This window comes from Excalfactoria chinensis, chromosome 3 (genome assembly GCF_039878825.1).
Source record: "Excalfactoria chinensis isolate bCotChi1 chromosome 3, bCotChi1.hap2, whole genome shotgun sequence".
Lineage (NCBI taxonomy): Eukaryota > Metazoa > Chordata > Aves > Galliformes > Phasianidae > Excalfactoria > Excalfactoria chinensis.
The window spans coordinates 71,192,441-71,216,340 of NC_092827.1; the positions used below are offsets into that span (position 1 = coordinate 71,192,441).

General features: G+C 35.4%; 1 protein-coding gene across 12 annotated transcripts in view; it reads right to left on the minus strand.

Moving 5' to 3' along the window:
• RGS7 (regulator of G protein signaling 7) overlaps positions 1–23,900 on the minus strand; it is a 237,511-nt gene that overhangs the window by 109,163 nt on the left and 104,448 nt on the right. For all 12 annotated transcript variants that reach the window (XM_072332703.1, XM_072332691.1, XM_072332704.1 and 9 more), the window contains one exon: positions 12,217–12,313. In XM_072332703.1, coding sequence (XP_072188804.1) covers positions 12,217–12,313 — 97 coding nt within the window. The remainder of the gene's footprint in view (positions 1–12,216; positions 12,314–23,900) is intronic.

The following is a 23,900-nucleotide window of genomic DNA, read 5'->3' on the forward strand; positions in this document are numbered from 1 at the left end:
CTTAATAAACACCCTCAGCTGGAAACTGCAGAGAAGTATCTTGCAGATTCTGGGAAAATGCCTTCAGATACCTAAGGCAAAAGTGCAGATCCAAACTGGTGCATTCACATTTTGCCAGATTCTAGACATAATTAGAGAAGTTTCTGGCACAGCCACAGAAGAAGTATCTCTTTGATACGAGCGCACACAGTGCAGCACTGGTTGAAAGTAGTTTGTGGATCCCCAGATCTGCACTTCAGCAGGTGGCACCTCCACAGAATTGGCAAGTCCTCAGCTCCCAGCAGCAGCAGAAAGAGCATGGACTGACCTGATGACAGGGCTGAGTGGAGTACTTGGATTTCTCTAGCCTTACTAGGTGCTGTCTTACTTTTAGTCAATTAATGTTTGCAGATGATTAACTGGTAAGTATAAAAGCAGACATCTGATGATGCTGCCACACATACTTTATACATCAATGCTTAGGCACATAGTGCAGTGCAGATCCTGAGTAACGAAAGACCTAGTTAAATCTGTGCTCAATCTTTTCTTCTGCAGAAGATATTTTAAAAATATGTGTGCATACAAATCTTTCTAAAGAATCTGTTCCTTCTGTTAGCACTACAATTTTAATGTTTATTGCACAAGAAAAAATAATAATAAAAAAAACCACTAGTATTTTATTCAGTTTGAGAAAAAGTGGCAAAAGTGATATCCAATAAAAACACGTCATTTTGGATTCATCTAAAATTACCCATGCTCAGTGGAGGGGAAAGGCACAGAATTTATTTGGGATTTCTGTTTCTATTCTGTCCTTCCAAGTCAATACTCATTTCAGATGAAAATCATATTTTATCTTTAAATGATGTCAGCATGAACACTGTTTTGACTTCCTAAAATGAAAGAAACGATAATTCCAACATATTTCTAATATTGATCCAAATCTTTATTACTTCTGAGACACAAGGCTATAATCTAAATTTTATTCGCCAGATTTGTTGATTTGAGCAAAGTTTCAGCTGTCTGAGGACATCTCCTGCAAATATAAAAACTAACGTATTTGATTTTTCCTTTTGCTACATGTTCTGCTTGCTTTTATGCTTGTTGCATAGCATTAAAGCACAAAACAGGAACTCTCGCTTGTGATCTGTGCATTTTCTATTTATATTTCATTTTTCTTTGCTGGGGGGAGCGGGTGGGAGTGAAGGTATGTGGAATGAAATGTCCTACTTAGATAGCATATGATAAAATAAACAAACAATTTTGCATTTAAGTTCAGTGACTCCATTAATAAATCCAAGTAACACCTCAGCTTATCAAACAAATCTTCCACTTACCAGTACATACTGTCTCCAACAGAAGATTGTAAATCATAATTCATGAAAGGATTATCACCGTTGAATCCCTCTTTCTAATTCTCACTTTTCAAACATTCATGAAATGGTTTCAAAATTCAGACTTCAGTAGACAGAATACCAACGTAATGCACAGGACAGCCTAGCAAGGCATGTCAACAGTTTTACTTCTGGTCTCAAAGCACTTTGATATCTGTAGGGGCAGCGTACAGCACAAGGAAAAGAAAGGTAGTGAAAGTTTATTCACCTGTGCAGAACTTCACTTTTTTTCCACCACTTTTCCTCATCAGCTTGTTTTTCTCACTGTAAATCAAGCACCATTGTAGAGAAAATATACGAGCAGAAATAGAACACAGTTTCAGCTGATTCAAGAGTCATACTTAGTAGGAAAATCAGCTTCACACTCTTCTTTCTCATAGCCCTTCTACATCTCTCACTATGTCTTCATCATGAGTCCATTCTTGAGCACATATAATAGACACTTTCTATCCTTGTTTGACTAGTATTAAACTGAACACAGAGGCTCAGCAAGTTTTGATGTCTGAGTTGAGTTTGACGGTGTGGATTAAAAAGCCAGGCTCCTCAAGTCTGCCACAAGGACATTTCACAACCACTGAATTACAGATTTTTCCTCACCTTAGAACAAAGGATATTTGGCACAAAATTCTTAAACTGGGGTCAACTTCTCAGAACAACAACAATCATTTGATTCAAAATAGATCTAGGATATATAGGAGTAATTTGTTACTTTATTCACTGACTTTCACGTATATTTTAAATTAAATTTGGAAGGACATTTCCTTTACCAAGCAGTTCAGTCAACAGGTAGTGACTTTTACTCTGCTAGATTTGCATGGTTTTTCATAGGTCATCAACTGCTGGGTTTTTTTAGAATCATAGAATTGTTTGAGTTGGAAGAGACCCTTAAAGGTTATCAAATCCAACTCCCCTGAAATGAATAAGGGACACCTACAGCAACATCCAGGTTTCTTAGAGCCTGGTCCAGCTTGACTCAGTGTCTCCAAGGATGAGGAATCCACCATCTTTCTGGGTACCCTATTCCAATGCCTCATCACCCTTATTGTAAAAACCTTATATCTGATATAAACCAACCCTCTTTTAGTCTGAAAACATTTCCAGTCACAGTAGATGCTGCTAAAGAGAGTGCCCATTTCTTACTTACATTCCTCTTTGGAATTTAAAGGCCACTATCAGGTCTCCCCAAAGACCTTCTCCAGGCTAAGCAGCCCCAGCTTTTTCAGCCTGTCCTCATAGATGAGTTGTTCCATCCCTTGAATCATTCCTGTGCCCCTCCTCTGGATGTACTCTAAAAGGTCCACATCTCTCCTGTACTGAGGACTCCATATCTGGATGAAATAATCCACATGAGGTCTCATTAGCACAGAGGGGCAGGATCACCTTCCTTGACCTGTTTGTTGGTGGTTCCCATCCACCAGTAGTCTCAAGTCCATTTCAGCAGAGCTGTGCTCTATTTCCCACCTTGCACTGATAGCAGGGATTGCAACACAGGTGCAAGACCTTGCATTTGGATTTGCTGTACCTGATATGGCTCACCTGGGCCCACTGCTCAAGCCTGTCTTGGTCTCTCTGAATAGCATTCCGTCCCTCAGACATGCTGACCACACCACACAGCTTGGTGTTCTGCCTAATATACAACTTCATATTAATACAGCTGCCTCTCTATAATGTTCTTCAGGTGCTTCATTAGTTTATTATTTCTATTTTACATATCATAATTAAAACGTAGAAATAACGGTCAGTTATATCAAACTCAACTCAAAACCAGTTATGTGACTGGCTAGATTAAACATTGTACATAGTTTCCTATGTCCCTTGCAGGACAGACTAAAGTATGATCAAAATAGGGATAATGACATTTGGGTTTTTTGGGTTGATTGGTTGTTTCTTTCTGCAAAGATAACTGCATCTTTAAGAGGCAAAGAAAAGGAAAGTGAGACAAGCAGCTCTCTCCTTCTTTCAACAACTGTTGTAGAAGAGTGATTTGCTATGATGAATTTTCCAGACACTTTCTGGAACAATAGCCTCAATTTCAGGTCTTTAAGTGATCCAGGATTTGGGGAAATAATCCCTGACAGAAGCTTTCATTTAAGCATGAGATAAAATCAAGATTAAACTCCTAAATCCAGCTCAAAGAATGTGATGGTCTTGGTAACACATCTGTATTTCTCATCTACTTCCAGCCCAGACCAACCAGCTCAGAGCACAGGCAGAGCAGGCTGGGTCCATCTGCCAATGTTGATCATTGCAAGTATGTTTTTATGACTTCTCAATTTAGAACTCGTGGTCATTTTTTAGACAATCTATCAGCAGTCTGAAATATATATATATATATGTAGATAACATGCAATTGTATTTCTGTAACACATTATTTGACTGAAAGCACAAAAACAAAAGAGACAAGTAACTGCCTCCACCTTTCACTGAAATATACTTCTGATCTGTTCTATTGAATAAAAGCCTTTACAAGTATGAAAGGACTTGATAAAAGTGTTTTAAAACAACTACAGTTCAGACAGCAGAAACACAAGAACACTACTAGCTCAGGAAACAACTGAATAGAGAACACTGACTTTTTTTTCTTTTTTCACTTAAGAGCACATAAACAAGGAAATCTCAAGATTACTGAAAGCAGAAAAATCAGGAGAAGATAAATGGGGGAGAAGAAAAGCAGAAGATAAAACTTATGTAAACAAACCATTAATGAGCAGGCTCATCCCAGTGCCTTTTTTCTGTTCATAAAATATTTCCTGCTCTAGAAAGAAGCTGGGTAACAACTGGATGTTTCACTGTAGAGTTACTTTCTGTACTATCTAAAAATCTTTTATTCCCTAACAAGTTCACAGTATATCTGGAGGTACTCTTGACAAAAATTATGGAGGTCTGTAGGCCTATACTAAAGCATTTCTACAGTTTATCTATATCACATTCAATTATAAGAGGTTTAATCCAAAAATACTGACATTGGAGAAGCACATGGGGTGCCAACATCCATAAGATACTCATGTGCACAAGGTAATTTGGTATTTGGCTCTGCCGAGAAAGAAAAATGCAACCAAATGATCTAACACTTCCAACTACTACACAGCTCATCTCAATATCTTCCACAAGCTCGCTACATATTCTGAGCAAGAGTTAGAACGCCGTGCAGTAGCTTTAAACAGCTAATATCCATGCAGTTTACTACAATTTAATGAATATAAGGAATATCTGCATGTATTCTTGACAGAACCAAGATCCAAACAAGCATATTCAAACACTTACAATGCCTTTCTGGTGTTTATGTATCAAAACTACACATATAGCTGTTATACTACAAAAGATTACAGACATTTTCTGTGGCAGGGAAAGATGTGTATCACACTTCAGCTTTTAAGAACAGCTTTTTTATTTTCAAGCATTTAATACACTTCAGAAGGTAAATATTTCAGGAAGAGATGAGGTAGTTCAACTGTCTGCTACAAACACCCCATGAGTGGTGTTTTTTATATGATACAGCAGATATAATAGAACCAAATTCTCACCAACAACTGAAATTCTTCAGATATTATATTATTCTAACAGTGAGAAACTCATCAAATACCCAGAAGTTCCATTTTCTGCTTCTTCACTCATGCACTACCAGATGTCATAATCAAAACTATTATATTACAAAATGTATGTGTGGTGGAGGGAATATTAATACTTACATTCACTTCACCTTTATATACATTTATTTATATAAATATTCACATATAAATTCGCTATTATTTCCACTGGAGTTTGACACCTCTATGTTTTGACAAGGTCTGTATCCTCCTTCATGCCAATAATCCAGAAGCTGGACAACAAGAAATGGCAAAGTACACCAAAGTAGTTCAACCATAAAAGCTTTCTCATATGCTGATCAGAAGTACTCAGACTTCACAGGTACAATCCTTTTCCCCACCCCCCAAAAAATAATAAATAATTTTTAAAAAAACTTGCAAAATTTTACATACAAGAGGCTTGGAAGAAGAAGGTACAAGGACTGAGGGAAACATTTTCAAGACGAAACAACATATTAGAAAAAGTTAGGAAAAAACATTGTATATATTATCAGCAAGCCCCAGAGCTATTTATCTGGAAGCATACTCAGCTGTAAGGCTTCATGCAGCTCATGGGAAGGAGTGGATCATCTGACAGAGATTAGGAAAAGCCTGATATTAATACATGCCTGTCTTAAAATGAAAACAGAAAGCAAAACCATCATTGAATATCAAGGTTATTTGAAACAGTTTTTGACTTCTTTCATTTACTTCTCATTCCAATGGAATACAAGCTGAATGTTCTCAGGTAATCACAGCCCATCCCAGCATCTCACACAGCCATTCTGTAACCCCACAGCTACAGCACTGATTGATAAAACACAAAAGGTCTGTCAAGTTTTAAGCAGTTTAAGATAACCCCTCAATGGCAATACTTCCAATATGCATGACGTGGCCAAGACATGCAAGCAAACAAACAGGAATTGTGAGGTGATTGTATTCAAACAGCACTCAAATATCTACTTCTGTTTTGTCAAGTGGTAAAGCACACAAAGCATCACTAATTAATCAGTTCATTATCTCAGTATTTTTAAATGACTGCATGTCCAATCTTACACTGCAACTTAAGTAAGCTCTTCTACTAATGGCTCAAAAAATCATAAACACGATATCAATAAATAAGAGAACAAGCCTTCTACTGAAAAATATCAACTCCCAAAAGACCATGAACATATGAATGCAAATCAGTCACCTTTTGACAAAATAATGAATACAACACAAAGGAATGATTGGTATTTTAAATTCAAAATGACTACTCATTGGGGGATAGAGCATTATTAACTTTTATTCTCAAAAGTTCTGGTTTGAAAACTGAAACTGCAAAGATTGCAAGATCTTGTCTTTCTGAAATAGCAGAAAAGAGGGAATGAGCCAACTTCTGTCATTTCTGTACTGACAAAGATCTTTTTATTTCATCAAACCTTTTACTAAGATTGAACCCAATCAAGCCTGCCAGCTTGCAGCTTTAACACTGAAGGCTCTGTTTGCAAATAACAAGAGGCTGATCTGGCACAGAGTACCCAGCAATTACTATTGAATTATATGTGAATGCAGGAAAAGGGGGAAGGTGGGAGGGGACTTGAAGGAATTAAAGAAAGCAGGATCTTCTTACCAACCTAGCAATGGAGATACACTGAAGGGGAAAAAAGTACATAAAAATCAAGGCTTGGGATAAGGGAATCCTAAATTCTCCTGCATGGTTATTTTATTCTGGAAAAGATACCAAAAATGGAAATTCAAAACTCCTTGCATTTACCTATAATGCACTATTACATTGCTTCAAAGGTACCAGATGACTGAAGTATTATGCTTCTCTGGGGTTTTCTTTTCTGTCAATCCAAATGGTAGAGCTTTCTCTTGTATTTTTTCAGTAGGCAATTTTCAGTACTGAATTGGATAAACCTATCAGCTCATTTCATATGCAGCACTGAACGTTCATCAGATGCTAACAACTCATTACTCAGTTGGGCAAGATCAAAACTAATGACAGATGAAACACTCTCTTGTCATTAGCCCCCTGAGTCATCCAGTTTCCCCTATACAGCTCTTTTAATTTTTGCCTCTGTATAACAAGCAATACTATTGTTGTAGGCAGCTCCTGTGATTCATTCATATCTGGGGCTCACCCATCGATGATTTGTGGGTGACATGAGCCACCATGACACTGTTTTCTTCTAGAGTATCTCTCACTACCTCTCACCAGACTACGAGACTGCCAGTCTGCTTTTGGGTTGGGTATTTGAGGGTTAAAAATATAGATTCCTTATTTTCATTAAGCATACTATAAACACTAAAATAAAGATTGAAAAATAATGATTATGTGAACACATTCACAAATCAAAATGCAGCATCTTAACAATTTCCCCAGGAGAAAAGAATTAAGCATTGTCTGAGATTAGGAAAACTGATAGATTAAAATGTCATATGATGGCAAAAAACTTTCTAAAAATGGGAAAATGCAGTGCATATATGGAATAGGCACAATGCCATCCTCGCATCTAGGAATGAGAAAAAAGCTAAAGAGTTTATATGGATTATATTTTCCTGGAAAAGATAAATGAGTCTTTTCACCTTCTCTGTGACTCAGGAGACTTTATAAACCATCTTTCTACTGACCTTTGCCTATCATTGCTAGTTCAAGCTGTGACTCCTTTCTAAAAGTACTGAGCCACACAACAGAAACAGCAAGGAACAACTTGTATGAAAACTCTCTCCTTAGATACCTTTTATTCTGCCTCTGCATGTACACTTTAATTGAACTAACATTTCTCATACATCACCCCATTCCTCCAAAAAAACACTAAACAAAATCCCTTACATACATTTACACACCACTCAATGGGCATATTCTCCTTGTATTTTGTTCAGTTTTTTGTGCCATCACGTTCATGAGCAAGCATATCCAAGTACTACATAATTTAAAATCCTATAAAGCATCACTTTGGTAATCTGTAACAACCATGACATCTCTGCATCACTATATCTGCCTTTAAAAATATCCACATCCTGATTAGCTTATGAAGCTTTCAGTACTAGTATTGACCATCTGCATTGCTAAGATCCCTAAAACAAACCCCTGAGTATTTCAGAGCATTATCCACAAACTCTGAATGCTTCTTTCTGCTGGAAAGTGAACATCAAAACTTTGGCATTTACTTGCTATCTTTCCTTAGTAAAAATAAAGATGATATTTTAGAGCTCCTCCTAATCCTTATGATTCATATGTCAGACTCCCTACATTCATCATCATTTCAAGCAAGTTTTTTATCCATTTCCAGGCCTAATGGTGAACCATGTCCCTGGCAAATTGCCTTCTTTTTATTCCTGATGCTCTAATCACTGTTAGTAAAGAACACACATGACAATCTTCATGCAATTATTATTGTTGACTGGCAAGATGTCTATATAAACATCTTCACTCCTCCAAAGCATTTTAAAACCATGGAGACAATAACAGCAAGCCCTTCTTTTGTTCATCAAAATGAAAAAATAATCATATGGAAGGAGCAAATTCTCCTATTTTTTTTTTTTTTTTTTTTTCTGGGATCCTTTTCAGTTTCAAATCAAAGCCATAATACATATCCGATAAATAACATAATTATGACTTCACCTTTAGACTACAAGTTGTAGGTCCTGCATTATTTTAAGTTTAGTCAGCTATCAACTACTGTTTCAAATATGTGCTTCCTGAAAACTGTGCATATGACTGTGGTCATCAGAATTAATGGTACAAAATTTTGTAATGGTACAAAATTACTTTGATCCCAAGAGAAGGATAACTAGAATTTTACCACTGAATGGTATACCATCAAATTCCCCAGGAAACAAAACTGGTGTTAATTCAAGCTCAGTTTTAAATGCCCAGATTTGTAACAGTATGCCCAAAGCTACTGAGAAAACTGATTCAGTCTCTCCCTAAAGAAACTTCTAGCTTACGTGAACTAAACCAGAGATACTTTAGACTCTCTTATATGCTCCTAAAATAACACAATTTAAAAACAAACAAACAAAAGGCACCCATTTGTACAGCTCACCAGTTTTAAGTTGGAGCAGGGCAATAGAAAGTATGTTATGTGATAAACAAACTCCATACAAACATCTAGTTTACATTACCAGCACAATAAAAAGAAAACAGCTACTTTCAAATTATACTTACTGGTATACATCTCATGTGTGAAATACTCTCTTTTAGTTTATCCATTAGTCCTGCTGAAAATGCAGCCTGTCTCTACGGAGGTGTACATGTACATTCAGATTTGGCTATCAGTTATTCCTGAGTCTTCTTTTCACATACTCTCTCTTTAGATATCACGGTCTCTGTTCTGCACATTTTGATACAGACTCAAGGTGATCAAGAGACCGAACAGATAATAAAAAAGCAGTAAAATGATACAGGCAGAACAAATAATGCATATAGAAGTCTAGAAGAACATTCCATGGAGAAATAAAATCTAGTTGAAAGTCTGCTTCTGTTTTTTCAGAAACACTTACTTACTGTGGATCACACAATTAGAAGATGAACATGAAACGCCTCCTCCCTGGAAGCATTCAAGGCAAGGCTGTCTGGGACTCTGAGCAACCTGGTCTAGAGGGAGGGTGTCCCTGCCTATAGGAGGGGACTTGGGACTACATGATCTTAAAGGTCTCTTTCAATCCAAACCATGATTCATACCAATCCAAACCAAGATGCCCAAAGACAAACTCCGTGGCTATTATGAATTATGAAGATAATAACATGAATGGTCATAAGCAGACTATTTCTTCTTCATGAAGACCCAGAAGCTAGTATTTGAACAATGATATCTTCCACCATAGTGTGGCAATATGCTCAAGCAGTCACAGAATCTCAGAATATCCTGAGTTGGAAGGGACCTACAAGAATCATCAAGTCCAACTCCTGGCTCTACACAGAGCTACCCAAAATTCAAACTGTATTTCTGAGTGTTGTTCAAACACTTATCAAACTCCAGCAGGCTTGGAGCCAAGACCACTGCCCTGGGGAGACTGTTCCAATGCCCAGCTACTCTCTGGTGAAGAGTATTTTCCTGATGCCCTGATGCAGCTCCATGCCATTTCCTCAGGCCCTGTTGTCATCACCAGGGAGCAGAGCTCAGCGCTGCCCCTCTTCTCCCTGTGAGGAGCCGCAGCCACCTTAAGGTCTCTCTTCAGCCTCCTTTGCTCTGGACTGAACAAACCAAGCCACTCCTCATGCACCTTACCCTATAGAGCCTTCACCATCTTGATAGTTCTCCTTTAAATGCTCTCTACTAGATATTCAATTTTTTTAGCAATTTTTAAAGAATTTCCATTAGCAATGACCAGTGTGGTACTAACAATACAACATGCCTGTTTTTAACCAGTGATGTTCAAGGATGCAATGGCCCATTAGTCTGTTTTCTACAAAGCTCTCCACGCCTATTCATCTGTTTGTATCTACTCTGAGCCTAGCTGCAAATAACACTGTGGTGAATCAGCTGGATGTAAACTATCATTACAAAGACCATCTGCTACAGCACATTGTAAATCCTTTCTGCTCAAAGACCTCACAAGCACTCGCTGAATGAGGTCAAAGATTCAGTAAGGGCTAACGTCTATTGTAAAAATATTATTGGCCAAAATCACACTAGACATACAATATCCTGTTACAATGGCCCCAGAAGGCAGTTAGCATCAGGAATAATCAGTAAAGCACTATGCTGATTAAGCAACTTATAGCTGGGTAGTCAGTGGAATATCTGCTCTAAGAATGGCACAAACACTGGTATAAAAAAATTGAATGCAATGAAACCATTAGCTCATTGTATCTAAGAAGAAACACTGCAGCATAATTCTGAGGTTTGATATTTTTGTTGCTTGCCATGACAAATTAAAATGCACCACAGACATCTACTGATTAATACAACAGGTTGTAGGTCTGCCAGAAATACAAATTGAAGTCAGTAGTCAGCTCACTGTACTGCACTTCCAATGATTCTTTTATGCAAAGTGCCACTTGGAATTAGTCAAGGATGCATTCTTTCCTCTTCAGTATTTGTTCATTAATATGCATAATAAGCCCTGTCATTTCTGTTTCGAACTTTGAAATATACTAAGTTGTTCACCATAGTTATTTGAATAATATGAGGTGTAATTTTATTGTATAAAAGAATTCAAATGAGTATCATTAACATCACTGATGCTAAACAGCTGTGAGGAATTTCTGCAAACCAAGGGATGGAGTATAAGGAACAGGACATGCCTTTTTTTACGTCCTTGTTTTCAGTGTTTTGCATATTGGCACATTGGAATTCAGTCAAGACATTTTTTTCATAATTCATTTCACTTCCTAGATGTAGGTGACTGAAATGCTGTTATCCAAATTAGTCTGCAATTCACTAGCTCTAGTTTACACCACAGATAAATTTGCTGTTTACTCAATCTTGCACACTCTCAAATAAGTGTGCAAGCCCCTGATACATGTTATGTAGTATTAGTACAATAGTATTTTGACACATGTATGGGTTTGTATTCTTTTTCATCAAATAGCTTGCAAACTCAATCTAAGCATATTCTAATCTGCTAAACTCAACTGAATTATTTCTTCTTGAAAGATTTCAAGAAAGAAATCAAATGAAAACAGTGTTTGAATTCAAGCAGCTTATACATACCTGGGAACATATTCAACGGACTTCAACATTAAGCAATAGATCAGCCCTCCATGAAAACATGAAATATAAAGAATATGTTTTTTCAAAATTTCACAAGGTGAAATAATCTTTAGCATACCATTATTTTTCCTTTTCCTCTGTGGTGGCTTCTTGGGCACCAGCAGCCAAAGCTCATAAAAGCAGACTGTAAGCATTGTAAGAAATGTCAACAATTCAGCATCATTTGTAGAGTGCTATGATTGTTATCTTCTTGTGCTGATACTGTGATAGTTTTTATATTCATATGCTGCCCTATATCTTAAACTCTTAATACTTGCTACATAGACATGTTAAAAATCAGATCTGAAATGCAAAAAAAACTGCAATAAAAATAAATTGAATTTTTGCAGTAAATGAAGTACTGCCTTCAGAAAATCTACTGGGCAAAAACATATATGTGAAAACACATTCCACTGTGCAAGAAACATATCAACAATTTTTATTGTCAAAGTACTGAAAAGATAGTTGATGTTTCCTCAGACCAGGTAACTGTGTATTCCCTGTAACACTAAGGTAAATGTTTGTCATCTGAACATCCTCTTACACAAGGTAAAATGGGAATCTTAAATAATATCAAATCACACTGACTCTTACCAGAAAAGACACTGGGGATCTTGGAAAGAAAACTTTTGACTGTACGAATGGGAATTCCATTTTTCTCATCTTGCATGCGAGCTATGACGTCTTCCATCTGAACACAGATAAAAAAATAAAACATAAAAGAATGAATAAAGAAAGTCAGAATTATTCCTATAAAATCTTCTACAATACAACCTAGGCCAATCTTGCAGAATGCAAAGTCTGTTCTTGCTTCTTTTTTACATTTATGATTTTCATTTTAGATTTATTTATTTATTTATTTATTTATTTTAACAAGATGAAGTATTGGTAGTACTTTATCATAGTCAACAATAACTTCACGTATGGGCTCAAAGTCTTTAGAGAAGAAAATATCAATGCAGAAAAGGTATAAAGTAGATAACATAGTTAAATACTATTGTTGGGTTCAAAATTTAATGTTTGATTGTATTACTGGTATCGCATCAAGTAAAAAAGTATGATACATTCATTCAGCTTTCCACGGTACTGACACAGTTGTCAAAGGCTGTTCAAAACAAAAAATACAGCTTTTAAGTTCAAAGCAAAAAATCCCTCTTTTCTTTTGAGAAGTGGAAAAAACTATGACATAATGCAGTTTTGCAACCCTGGGAACAGCAGGGCCAGAAACAGATTTTTTTTTAATCGCTAATGGAGTGGATATAAAAACACTTAAAGTGTTTTTGTTTTATTTTTCTCATATTTTCCACATTAACCATTCTTTTTTTTTTCAACTCAGTTATTCAGGATAATTTGGTCCATATATTTTATAACTCAAGCTTAACCCAACGGTTCACTTTCATATGAACTACAAACACTTTTGTTGGAAAATACAAAGACTATTTAGACAGAATCATTGGCTGACAATGAATCTTTTTTTTTTTTTTTTTTTTTTTTTTTTGCAAAATTCATTGTGGATTAATATCTTAATTGTATATTAAATAACTTCCACCTTTCTTCTTTTTCTTTCTTCAAATGCCTTCTCAAAATATAAAATAATATTCTGGTGAAATAACTTTCAACTATCTTCTTTCCTTAAGTTACCAATGAAAGCCAAATCTGACTGAACATTTCATATTACTAGTCAAATCTTAAAAAGACCTGTGCTATCTCATCTGTGTTCCCCATTAAGTTCCAGGGAGAGGGGGAGAGAAGGGGGAAGCTTTAAAAGTTTGTGACTGGGTGATGTGGAAAAAAAGAGAAAAACAAATTATTCTAACCACCTTTATTCTGCAGGTCTGATGACTGCAATCAGAAAATAGCAAATCAGCATTATTAGCAACTGTGAATAAATTCCCACAATGAAGGTGCTGTACAAATGCAGAAAGGGAGAGGGAGCTGGGATCACATGCATGGCATATGTAGGGGGAAAAAAAAAATCCATGCCAAAAGTGAAAACAAAATCAAACACTTCCATTGCTTATGGAAAACCTATTTACATGGTGTCTAGAGATTCAAATGCTCCCTCTAATAACAGATAACGTATTAACAATCCAAGGAATACAAATCCAGGGGTGTAGTCCAAAACAAAGAAGTACAGAGAAAAAGCAGACATTGTCAGTATAGCATAGAGGAAGATGTAGAATGCTGGGATTACTGTTCTCATTTAAAGAATATACAAATACAACTCCAAAGAAAGGTAGTAGTGCTTTTTGTCTGTGTCAATTTATGATGTTCATTTAGCATGAAATTTAATTATTTAAGTAAAAAAAAAGCTACTAATAATGTTCCAAATAAACAGTCAAGTAGACAAGCTGTTGCCTACAAAATGGAATCTGTCCCCACGTTTATTGTCCACACAAATAAGTGCAAGTTTCTTTCACTCCCAAATTCAGATGGGAAACCATCTTTATGAGCTCCTAAATGTGAAGGAAGTCTCTCAAATTCAAGTGAGTATCTTTGCTTTAAACAAGAAAGTGCACTTAGAGATATACAGGTTTTCTGCAGAAATAAACATAAGAAAATTTGATGATAAATTCTGAACATGTATTGTAAGCAACGTAAAGCAACACGATAAAGATACACATACACTGTAATAAGGGGGACTCAATCCTGAAATATGATATTCCAGGAAATTATATGCAGATATTTCTTTCTTTGGAATGCACAAAGGTGCACACAATGACTAGCATTATTCATGCTGTTGGCAATCAGTCTTTTGAGTGTATATGGAATAAATTGTTAACTGGCATTCACATATGCTTCCCTAAACTTGCGTCATGAACAGGTTTTAAACTAAGCAGCATAGGACATAATTAGGACAGTGAGATGTTGGACAGCTGAACTGAAAAATTACATACCTCCTGCAGGTATAGCTCAAAATATTGCTCTGTGCCAATTGTATACACCCTTTACTCAAAAGTCAGCTCACACGCCAGACATCACTGTTGTGAGCAGCTTGGTTAGTTCGGCATAAAAAGATTACTGCATAATAACTGGAAATGATCTGACATTCTGACACAAGTTCAAACAAAACGCATACCTTACTCATTATAACTGACCTGGTAGTCTTTTCCATCAGTCAGACTCCTAAATTCTTATTTGTCTTGTCCCTTTTGAACCTAAAGACTAAAAGGTCATTTGTGTTTTACGGTCAACTTAAACCTCAAAGTGTGAATTCTTTAAAAAAGGAAAACTTCAACTAAATATTCAAAATCATCTAATCCAGGCTACAAAAGTGCACAGTTTAACTTCAAGTACCTGTAGTCTGCAGTTTTGGCTGTTTTGAATGCAGCAAACGTATAATCTCTTCCACAGAAAACATGTCCTCATTTAATTATATTCGGGAAGCAGCACTCAAGGCTGCCATTCATCAACAATGACTTAAGACAATGAGAAGGGCAAAATGTTTTAATTAGAGTGATAAACAAAAATGCTCATCTAAATTTGCTTAAGAATTCTAATCTGAGAAATACAAGCTGATGCCTGACATATAAATTCTCTTTTTTTTTTTCTTTTCTTTTCTTTTTTTTTTCTTGCATCTGAGTCACCTGACCTGATGCTCAGAAGGGAAACATAGCTCCTTCATTTCCCTTCACAATTAGGTTTTCCCAGTCTTTTATCTCCTGCTTACTTTGCTAAACCTGACCAGCTTTAACCATGCGATGGAATTAACTTTTTTAGCCCTAAGCCTTCTTGGAGAACTCAAAGAAAACAAATGCACAAACAACTGCCTCATGATCATTCTTAAAACAAAGCTTAACTTATATGAGAAAAAATAAGTTATATAAGCATGCTTCATAGCACTTCTCAGACACGGTTACAGAATTAACAGGGAAAGTACAGAAAGAGGTTTCCAATGTAGCAAGGATTCTGCAGGTACTTTTCTGAGTAATTCCAAACATCAAAGACTGTGTCATTTATTTACTACTGAGTCAGATCTAACCCTGGCAAAACTCATTAAACTTCTGATGCCTAAGGCAACTCAGACCAAACTTATAACACAATATTATTATTTAAAACTTCACACACCTTGTGAAGATAATTTGTAATCTTGGTCCTGATATACAGGGGTACTGTCAAATTTATTTCAAAGATAAATTCTACGACAACACTGACAATGCATCTTGTGAGAAGAAAAATACGATTGTGAGAGCTAGGAATGGAGAAGTGCATGGCCTACCACACAGGCAGAAACCACTGAAAACTGACAAGCCCACAGGCAGTGGTATCTGAGTCCAGCAGTTATCAAGACAGAAGCGAAGGTGAAAGTTTTCAGTTGAGTGTACTTCTAAAAGTTTGAGAAAGAACTGTGCTAATTTGGCTAATTTTCTTTCTTGATGGTCTTCCTGCCACAAAAAAGCCTCTGTCTTCAATCAGTTTCTTCCCCAAAGGTATCTCCATGATGGATAGTGGAAGGCTTGACAACAAACACATCCTAGTATCCGTTATATACTTACAGTTGAGAGAAATGAATCCAGCTCCTAGGAGCAGAATTTTTATAGCTTCTTAAATTTCAAAGACAAGTGGTTTGGGATAACCCAGATCATTACATTTCTAAATCTAAATATGAATTCCATTACTAAACATACAAATCTTGCAAAAATTAATCTCTGCTAATAATTTGGTATTGGTGATTCATAAGAAGCATTTTTTGTGTGAAGAAGTATTTAGCAGTATATTGATAATGAATTACCTATATTTGCTCTTGCTTTCAATAGTAATTTTCTTTTGAAACTCCATTTTACTACACATGCTCCCTCATGCACTCTCTACTAGAGATTTTCTGTTGAAATGCCCATCAGCTAAAAAAGCCTACAATTACAGGGTAAAGAGAATTTGTAAGAAAGCCTTTTGCTGTGCTTCACTGAGGTAAAAATCTGTATGTTTAGACAAACAGCTGAACTACCCCATCAAACCCACTCTAGCTGCTTCAGTCTTTCTTCCCATGTGAGCTGCTCTTTGCAAGGACTACACATGTCAACAATCACTGTAATATCCTTCTTTAATTAAATCATCACAGTGCCACCTGAGAGCTGCCCAACTCAGTGAACCAGGGGTCTTTTTCAGCTAGTCAAGCTGCATCACAGGGAAGTAAAGAGCACAAAATGCAGCAACTACAACTCCCAGGAGGCTGCACCAAGCACAGATACAGGGAAGCTGATCATAAGATAAAAAAATATCAGTTATCCACCAAACTAAAGCAAATCACCTCAGGTCAGGAGAGTTGACAACTGTTTTTGTAAATCATATAGCAATGAAACAGTATGACATCTGTGTACCTAAGAATTTTAGAATTTTTCCTTTCACAAAGTATTGGATTATTTCATCTCTTTCTTTCACTTAGGCTGAAACCAAAGTTTAAACCCTTCTCAAGCCTATAACATTACATTTGTCCAAACTACAAAACTGAAAGTTGGCTTCAAATATCTAACATTAGCCACACCAGTAGTGACAGACCTGCACAGGAGTAGAGAGCTGCCCTAAGAATATCAAATTCAAAAATAATTTATTCAATTAAAAAAATAGGACTTTTTAGATTGCTTCTATCCTCTTCAAAACCTCTATTCCTGCAAAAATTATTTGACACCATAAAATCAAATGGAGAATCATAGAATTTATCAGGTTAGAAAAGACCTTAATCAAGTTCAACCACAATCTAATCATACTACCCTACCTCTAACAAACCTCAGCTAAATCATGTCCCTGAACACCACATCCAAATGTTTTTTAAACACATCCAGGGATGGTGACTCAACCACCTTCCTGGGGAGCGTATGTGCAACACTAACATCTCATGGTCTTGCCTATCTTCAGAATGAAGTCACCAGAGTGAGGAAATAGTTCATACTCTCCCTTCAAATGAAGTGCTTGTGGAGGGCCAAAGAAGTTCTGGCTCCATAAGTAGTGAAATCTGTATTGAGGCATTATCTATGTTCAGTATTAATGATTGCATTTGCAATTATCAGTTTGTGAATAACTAATTAAGATTCAAATTTATTTGTCCTATTTATTTGTACTGTTTCAGATACAGAATATACAAACCATTCCAGACTGGCTGCAATGAGTGGTACAACATACGCTACAGGCATACTCTTACATTAAATGAGTGCAAGGCAAGCCTTTGTGTTTGTTAGGAATAATCTGAATTTGCTTGAAAATCAATGCTAGTTCTGTGTAATTATTATTGAGACCAGAATTACCAGGGCAAGTTAGAGTCTTAAGGACAATTAATGAAAATCTAAGTACAGAGACATCCACCTTTCAGCACTGTTGAGCTATATAATATTAAAGCCAAAGAAAATCATTCCATTTCAAATATGTGGTCTCAAAGAAGAAGAACGCACAGTCTTCATATAAAGTATATTGAAATCACATAGAATACTCAGTCAGTTAAGTTACTGGCAGTTCAAATGTTAATAACTATCAGACTGTAAAGAATCTTCCACAAGGTTATTTTACATGTAATTTAAGAGAAAGTATTTTTGAGTATGTAATAAAGTGCCAACATTAAAAATGCTGGGAAAAATTACAGGAAATGGTCTACTGAAACATTATTTAATTTAGTTCTGTTTTGTACTTTTTAGAGAAAGCATAAATTAAAGCATGCTTTGAACTCTGATGAATAACCTGTAATCGTATAGCCTGTTTAGAAGCTACAGCTGTCAGTGCCCCTAACTAAAGAATGGATTAAGGTTAATACCTAAAATATAACATCATACAATATTGAATTGAAAACCTTGAAGATACTGTACAGTACATTCTGCACACAGTGATTTAGGCCAGCTCAACTGGAAAGTTGATCTCTGTGGCCCCAGCCTGACATTTCAGAACAATACAGCAAAAAGGTTTGGGGAAAGCAAAATGCCAAAATTAAATAGACAAATGCCAGAACATGTTCTGGTACCCTGTGTACAGGCCAATATTATAAAGAATATTTTGAAGAAGAAGAAAACAAAAACACCTATTTTTACTGGAAATGTATAACTAGGGAAGATTTAGCTTATACAAAGCGCCTTCAACTACAAAAATGACAGACAAAGAATGAGGCACTGTGCCTTCAAAAAAAAAAAAAAAGCAACCACAAAACTACAGCAACAGGATATAGCGGAGTCAAGAAAGAAAAAGTGTTATTTCTCAGGAAAATAATTTTTTATTCCAAAATATTGTCATTCAATTTTAAAGTAGACAGAACAGATATTTTCTATGTTAGTACAGCCTTCTTATGTCACCTGATATTAATAGTTTTAAATCCAAATTTGTGTGGTTAGAGACTTCTCCTGTCTTATCAGATGATCCAAAACACAACAAAACCACAACACAGCAGCGTTTCAGTTTAGAAGCAGCTATTGCTAGGCAAGGAGAACTTTAAATAAATATCATTATTCTTCAAATATTGAAGAATGAAGCAGTAATTACAAAAATACTTAACCTTATATTGAGAGAAATAACATTACCAGGTAAATGATGGCAATAAAATAGAAGACCAATTTTAAAGATCAGCCTTCGTACTTTTTGCCAGCCTGCGGCCTGCTCTGGAGAACAGCTGGTGAGAATGCTGATCAAAGTAGGGCATTACTTGTCCATTCACAATGAAAATGCAAGGAGGGACACTTTAGAGAAGAAAGCCTAACTCGTTTGGTGATTTTTGTATTGTTTTCTATCCTGTGGTGATGGAAATGTGAAGCTGAACTTCTGATAACCCTTCAGCATCTAGGAAACTGAGATACCACATATGAGCTATGTTTCTAGCTCTGCTGGCCTTCAAATTTTTCTCACACATTAAGCTCCATTAAATACGAAAATACAACTGCTACCACCAAAACAGATTTTTGCCAATAGCTACACTCTTGTATTCATGTAACAAAGTTGTTTGTGAAAATTGTATTACCATATTATAAGCTTTCAGTGATCAATCACATCTGGCATTTGAAAATAATAACAAAATGGGGGTGCTGCTGATATAATGCAGTAATGTAGCATTACATGAGAGATGGACTGATTTCACTTTTCCCAAAAAGTTCATTCACCTTCTGTTACACAATTATTTAAAAACAATTAGTTTATTTTACCTTATCTGAATAGATGTAAACTAGAGTCATAGATATTCTGTTTTTCTGCTCTTGAAGCATGTATAATTTAACTGTTTTCACTTTAGGAACAACGTAAATGAAAGGAAAACAAATGATTTACTGAAGTACTGAACTGTCAAGCAATATTCTAAAATGAGAAAGAACAAATTCAACAGAAAATACAATCATTACACATTCTATATGCAAAAAATATATATAACAAGGAGTGCACTAAACAAATGAAACAGAGTAGTTAAACCATTTTCTATAAAACTTCAACAACTGACATTCCTGTTTTCCTTCCTTATTAAAAATCCTTTGAGCTATCAAAAATTTCAGGCCTGTTCATTGTTCCTACTACTCTTGAGAACATCACATACAAAAGTAGTTTGGCACATCAGTGCTACATAATATCTCCTGTGAAGTAGCAACTCAGGAACTGCAGTGAAAGGCACAGGTTTATATAAGTAAAACATATGTGTATTAGCCTACCCTACAGTGATATTTCTCAATGTCATTCTTTTCTCTCACACTCCTTATATAACAACTTTTAGGCTTTAATTCTATTTTGCAAATGCTTTTTATGGCTTTGAAATTTATTTTAATCTGAATTAGAGAAAAAAAGAAATGTCAGTGCTTGCTAAGAAATAAAACCATGAAAACAAATATTTCAAGTCAGAACTCTTTCATTTTGACAAAATTTCTGTCTTCTATTCATCAATAGTATAATTAAAGAGTAATTACAACTATTAAAGGTATTTATCAAAGAATGCCCAAATTACCATCATTTGATTTATAATTTCTCAACATTTCCAGAGATTTTTTTTTCAGTATAGGATTCTAGATTCTAATCTAATTCTGAGATGTAATTAAGATTTCACGACTGACTAAATGTTTTCATGGTATCCATAAATTTCTGGTATTACCCTAAAAATTGCTAAAATCTTGACTGAATGTAGCCCTTTGTTTCTCCTAACAGTTACATGGAAAAAAAGTCAAGAGTATTGACAGGGGTTTTAATTTTACACAATAAGCATACAAAACAGAAATGCAAATTCCTTGTTAAAAAGCCTAGTTATACATACTGTCTTATCACAGCAATTTTCCTGGAAGCTTTCTTAAAATGAATCTCTGAAAAAGTTCAGTAGAGCCAGTCTGATGAACTCCTGTAAAGCTTGTAAATATAATCTTATTTAGTTACCTCATGGACATACGCAGTTAGGGACTTGGCTTCATTTCTTCAATTAAGTACATATTCAATTTATATGATTTCTAAAAGCCCTGTCCTTCTTCATCCATTCATAAAATAAATGTTATTTTTCTCACTCTCACACTAAATTGCCATATTTTCACGAGGTTCCTCTACCCTGTGGCAGTTCAGGAGCTATTTCAATAAAGCTTTATTCATCAAAGCATTAAATACTTGGCAAACTTAAAGGCTGAATTCTTTAAGAAAAAGTGGAAGTATCTAGTCATCTAACCAACATTAAAAGGTGGTAGGCTGACACATCAAAACATAGAGGCTGGTACAGAGACGAGTATTTTATTGCACTATTGAAAAAGAACTCCATTCTAATATAATATTTTCTAGTTCAGAATTTGGTCACAGTATAATCAGCAAAATTTCCTTTCAATGCATGTAGTGATTAATCAGGTTTAGGAGTTTTCTGGTTGCTGGAAAAGAATTAAAGAGATTAAAATGAACTATTCCCTTCTGTGATAATTATATTTCTTAATATTTATTTTTTTTCTTTTATGAGCTTATGTTATACTACTAAGGAAAATCCAACTATATTTTAATTGCCTTTGGGAAAAAAAAAAAAAAAAAAAAAAAAAAAAAAGGAACTAATTTCATTTTTTAGTCTATTTTGCCATCAAAACACTAGCTTTTGAATTCTTATAATTTTGACACTTACAAGCAAATCATGTCTGAATGTTCTGTGCTTGTCCAATTTAGTCAGTTTGACATTTACTGAATCTACATTTTATTTTTCTTTGCACTCATATTCCATTTGATTAGAAATATTGCCTTTATTGTCAAATCATGAATGTGGCACAGAACAAAGTAGAGCAGCAACCACTAACAGATATGAAATATGAGTTCTGAGTATTGTGAATGATGGCTATAAAACCATTTGTTTAGTCTACATGATAGACAATTAGGAAAGGAGATATGCTTTTGTTAGAAACCAATTCCAGTATTCACATACTATTCCATTCTCTCTGGGTAGATAATGAGAGTAGAATAATACTAAAATCAGACACACTATAATTTACAACCAAAAACTGAAAATGGATTTGAGTGAGTTCAAAATCTAAATAATTTCAGGACTAAAGCAATCTAGTCATTTGTGCATTTGCAAAGAATGTTATTTTTTAGCCAAATTTGTTTTTGTCAGGAGGACGGACTCACTGTGGGTATAAGCTACGGTGAGCAGAACGCATGAAAAAAATAACTACTTTTGTCATTGCAAAAGATATACAAAAATATTCCAGCTTGTATCTTGTAAACTGACCTCTTGCAACCTAGTACAAACTTGTGGAAACACAGAAACTTACATCACCAAGAAAACATCCTTGGGAAAACAGGGGTGGACAAATTAAGTAATTAAGTGTCAAATTAAGTAATACTCGTCACACAATAATTTTGCCTCCCAAACAGATAACATGTATATTGAACCCTATTGGTGGAGTGTACTGAACATTCACATAAAAGAACATCAATATTTACTCCCCAAATCACTGATTGTCTAATACAGGAAAATTCCACATTTCAGGAAGGACTCTGTTACCAGAGGATAGAAGGCACATTGTCTCTTCAGTAAACTTGCTGTCCTACAACCTACATTTTCTGTGCAAACAAACCAAACACGTAAGTTCTTACTATGTCAAACTGGTCTAGAGAAAACCTGTAGATGACAATGATGTCTCCTGGAGTTGTATGTTGAAATAACAGAGTACACTGCATGTGGAGATAGGGGTTTTGCTTTCCACTATCACTAACTAATGAACTCACTCAAATCTAAATCAATGTACAGGAACAAAGTGAGCTCTGTTTTCCAATAGATTTTTACTACAGGGCAAAATAGCACAATACTGAAGTTTATCTACTCAATGGATGGATACTGAACTGTCACTGAGCTACCAGTTTAATGAATGAAATGGAGCCATGCACTTTCATGTGCACCACTGCTGTTTGTAGGACTGAAGCCTATGGTTAAAGTTAATGACTGATTAAATAACAAATTTAATTAATTCAGTATAAATCAATGCTTGATTCTTTACAGGCAGATAGCAGAGTACTTTAAATATACAGGACACAGCTAACAGTCCCTAGACTGGATGTCCAACTGCAAGGATAGACCAGGCACTTTCAGCTCAATAAAAATATCATATATTGCTTGAGGTAGCCAAATTGCTTATACTTTCCTCTAAAATATATTCATTTAGACATAGCTTTTAATGATAATTATGGGAAGAAATGATATAGCTCATCTCCATAATGGGAACATTTTTGTTGATGTTTTGTCACTTCAGATATATCTACACAATGTTTTTAACTGGAGGCTGTCCACTCCTTCAAAACACTTTAAGTGTCTATATTTCATAAAATCAGAAGAAAAACAAACCACGTGTCTACAGATTGAAAAAATCATACATTTTTTGAGTAATGTAAAAAAAGAAAAAAAAAAAAGTAATGTAATGTTAAACTTAAGATGTAAGCAACTTGAAGTGGATAACAGACTAACATAAACTAGCAAACTTATAAGGACATTACTTCAAGACCCTTCCATTTCACAGACTGCACTGAATGTGTTCTTCCAAGTGAAAGAGCTGCCCATCAAAACCATGTTCAAAAGCGTTGCAAGTATATATTTGAGGGATTCATACAATTAGCAGATATTAAACCACATGTATAATGAAGAGAGCATCAAAATTTTAGCTATCCAGGAAATGGAAGTCCAGCAGTCAAGAAGAATTACTCATTTCAGCACTCGACTGTGCCTCTTGTGGGCTGCAACACATTTCATTAGCTACCTAAGCTGATAAAGGACTGATGGGCTATTAGTAATCTGTGGGGCGATGGAGTCCTAAATAAGTTATTGTATCTCAGCAAAGAGTCATTGTAATATTTTTTTAAGCATAAACTGTCAAAAAATGCAAACCAAA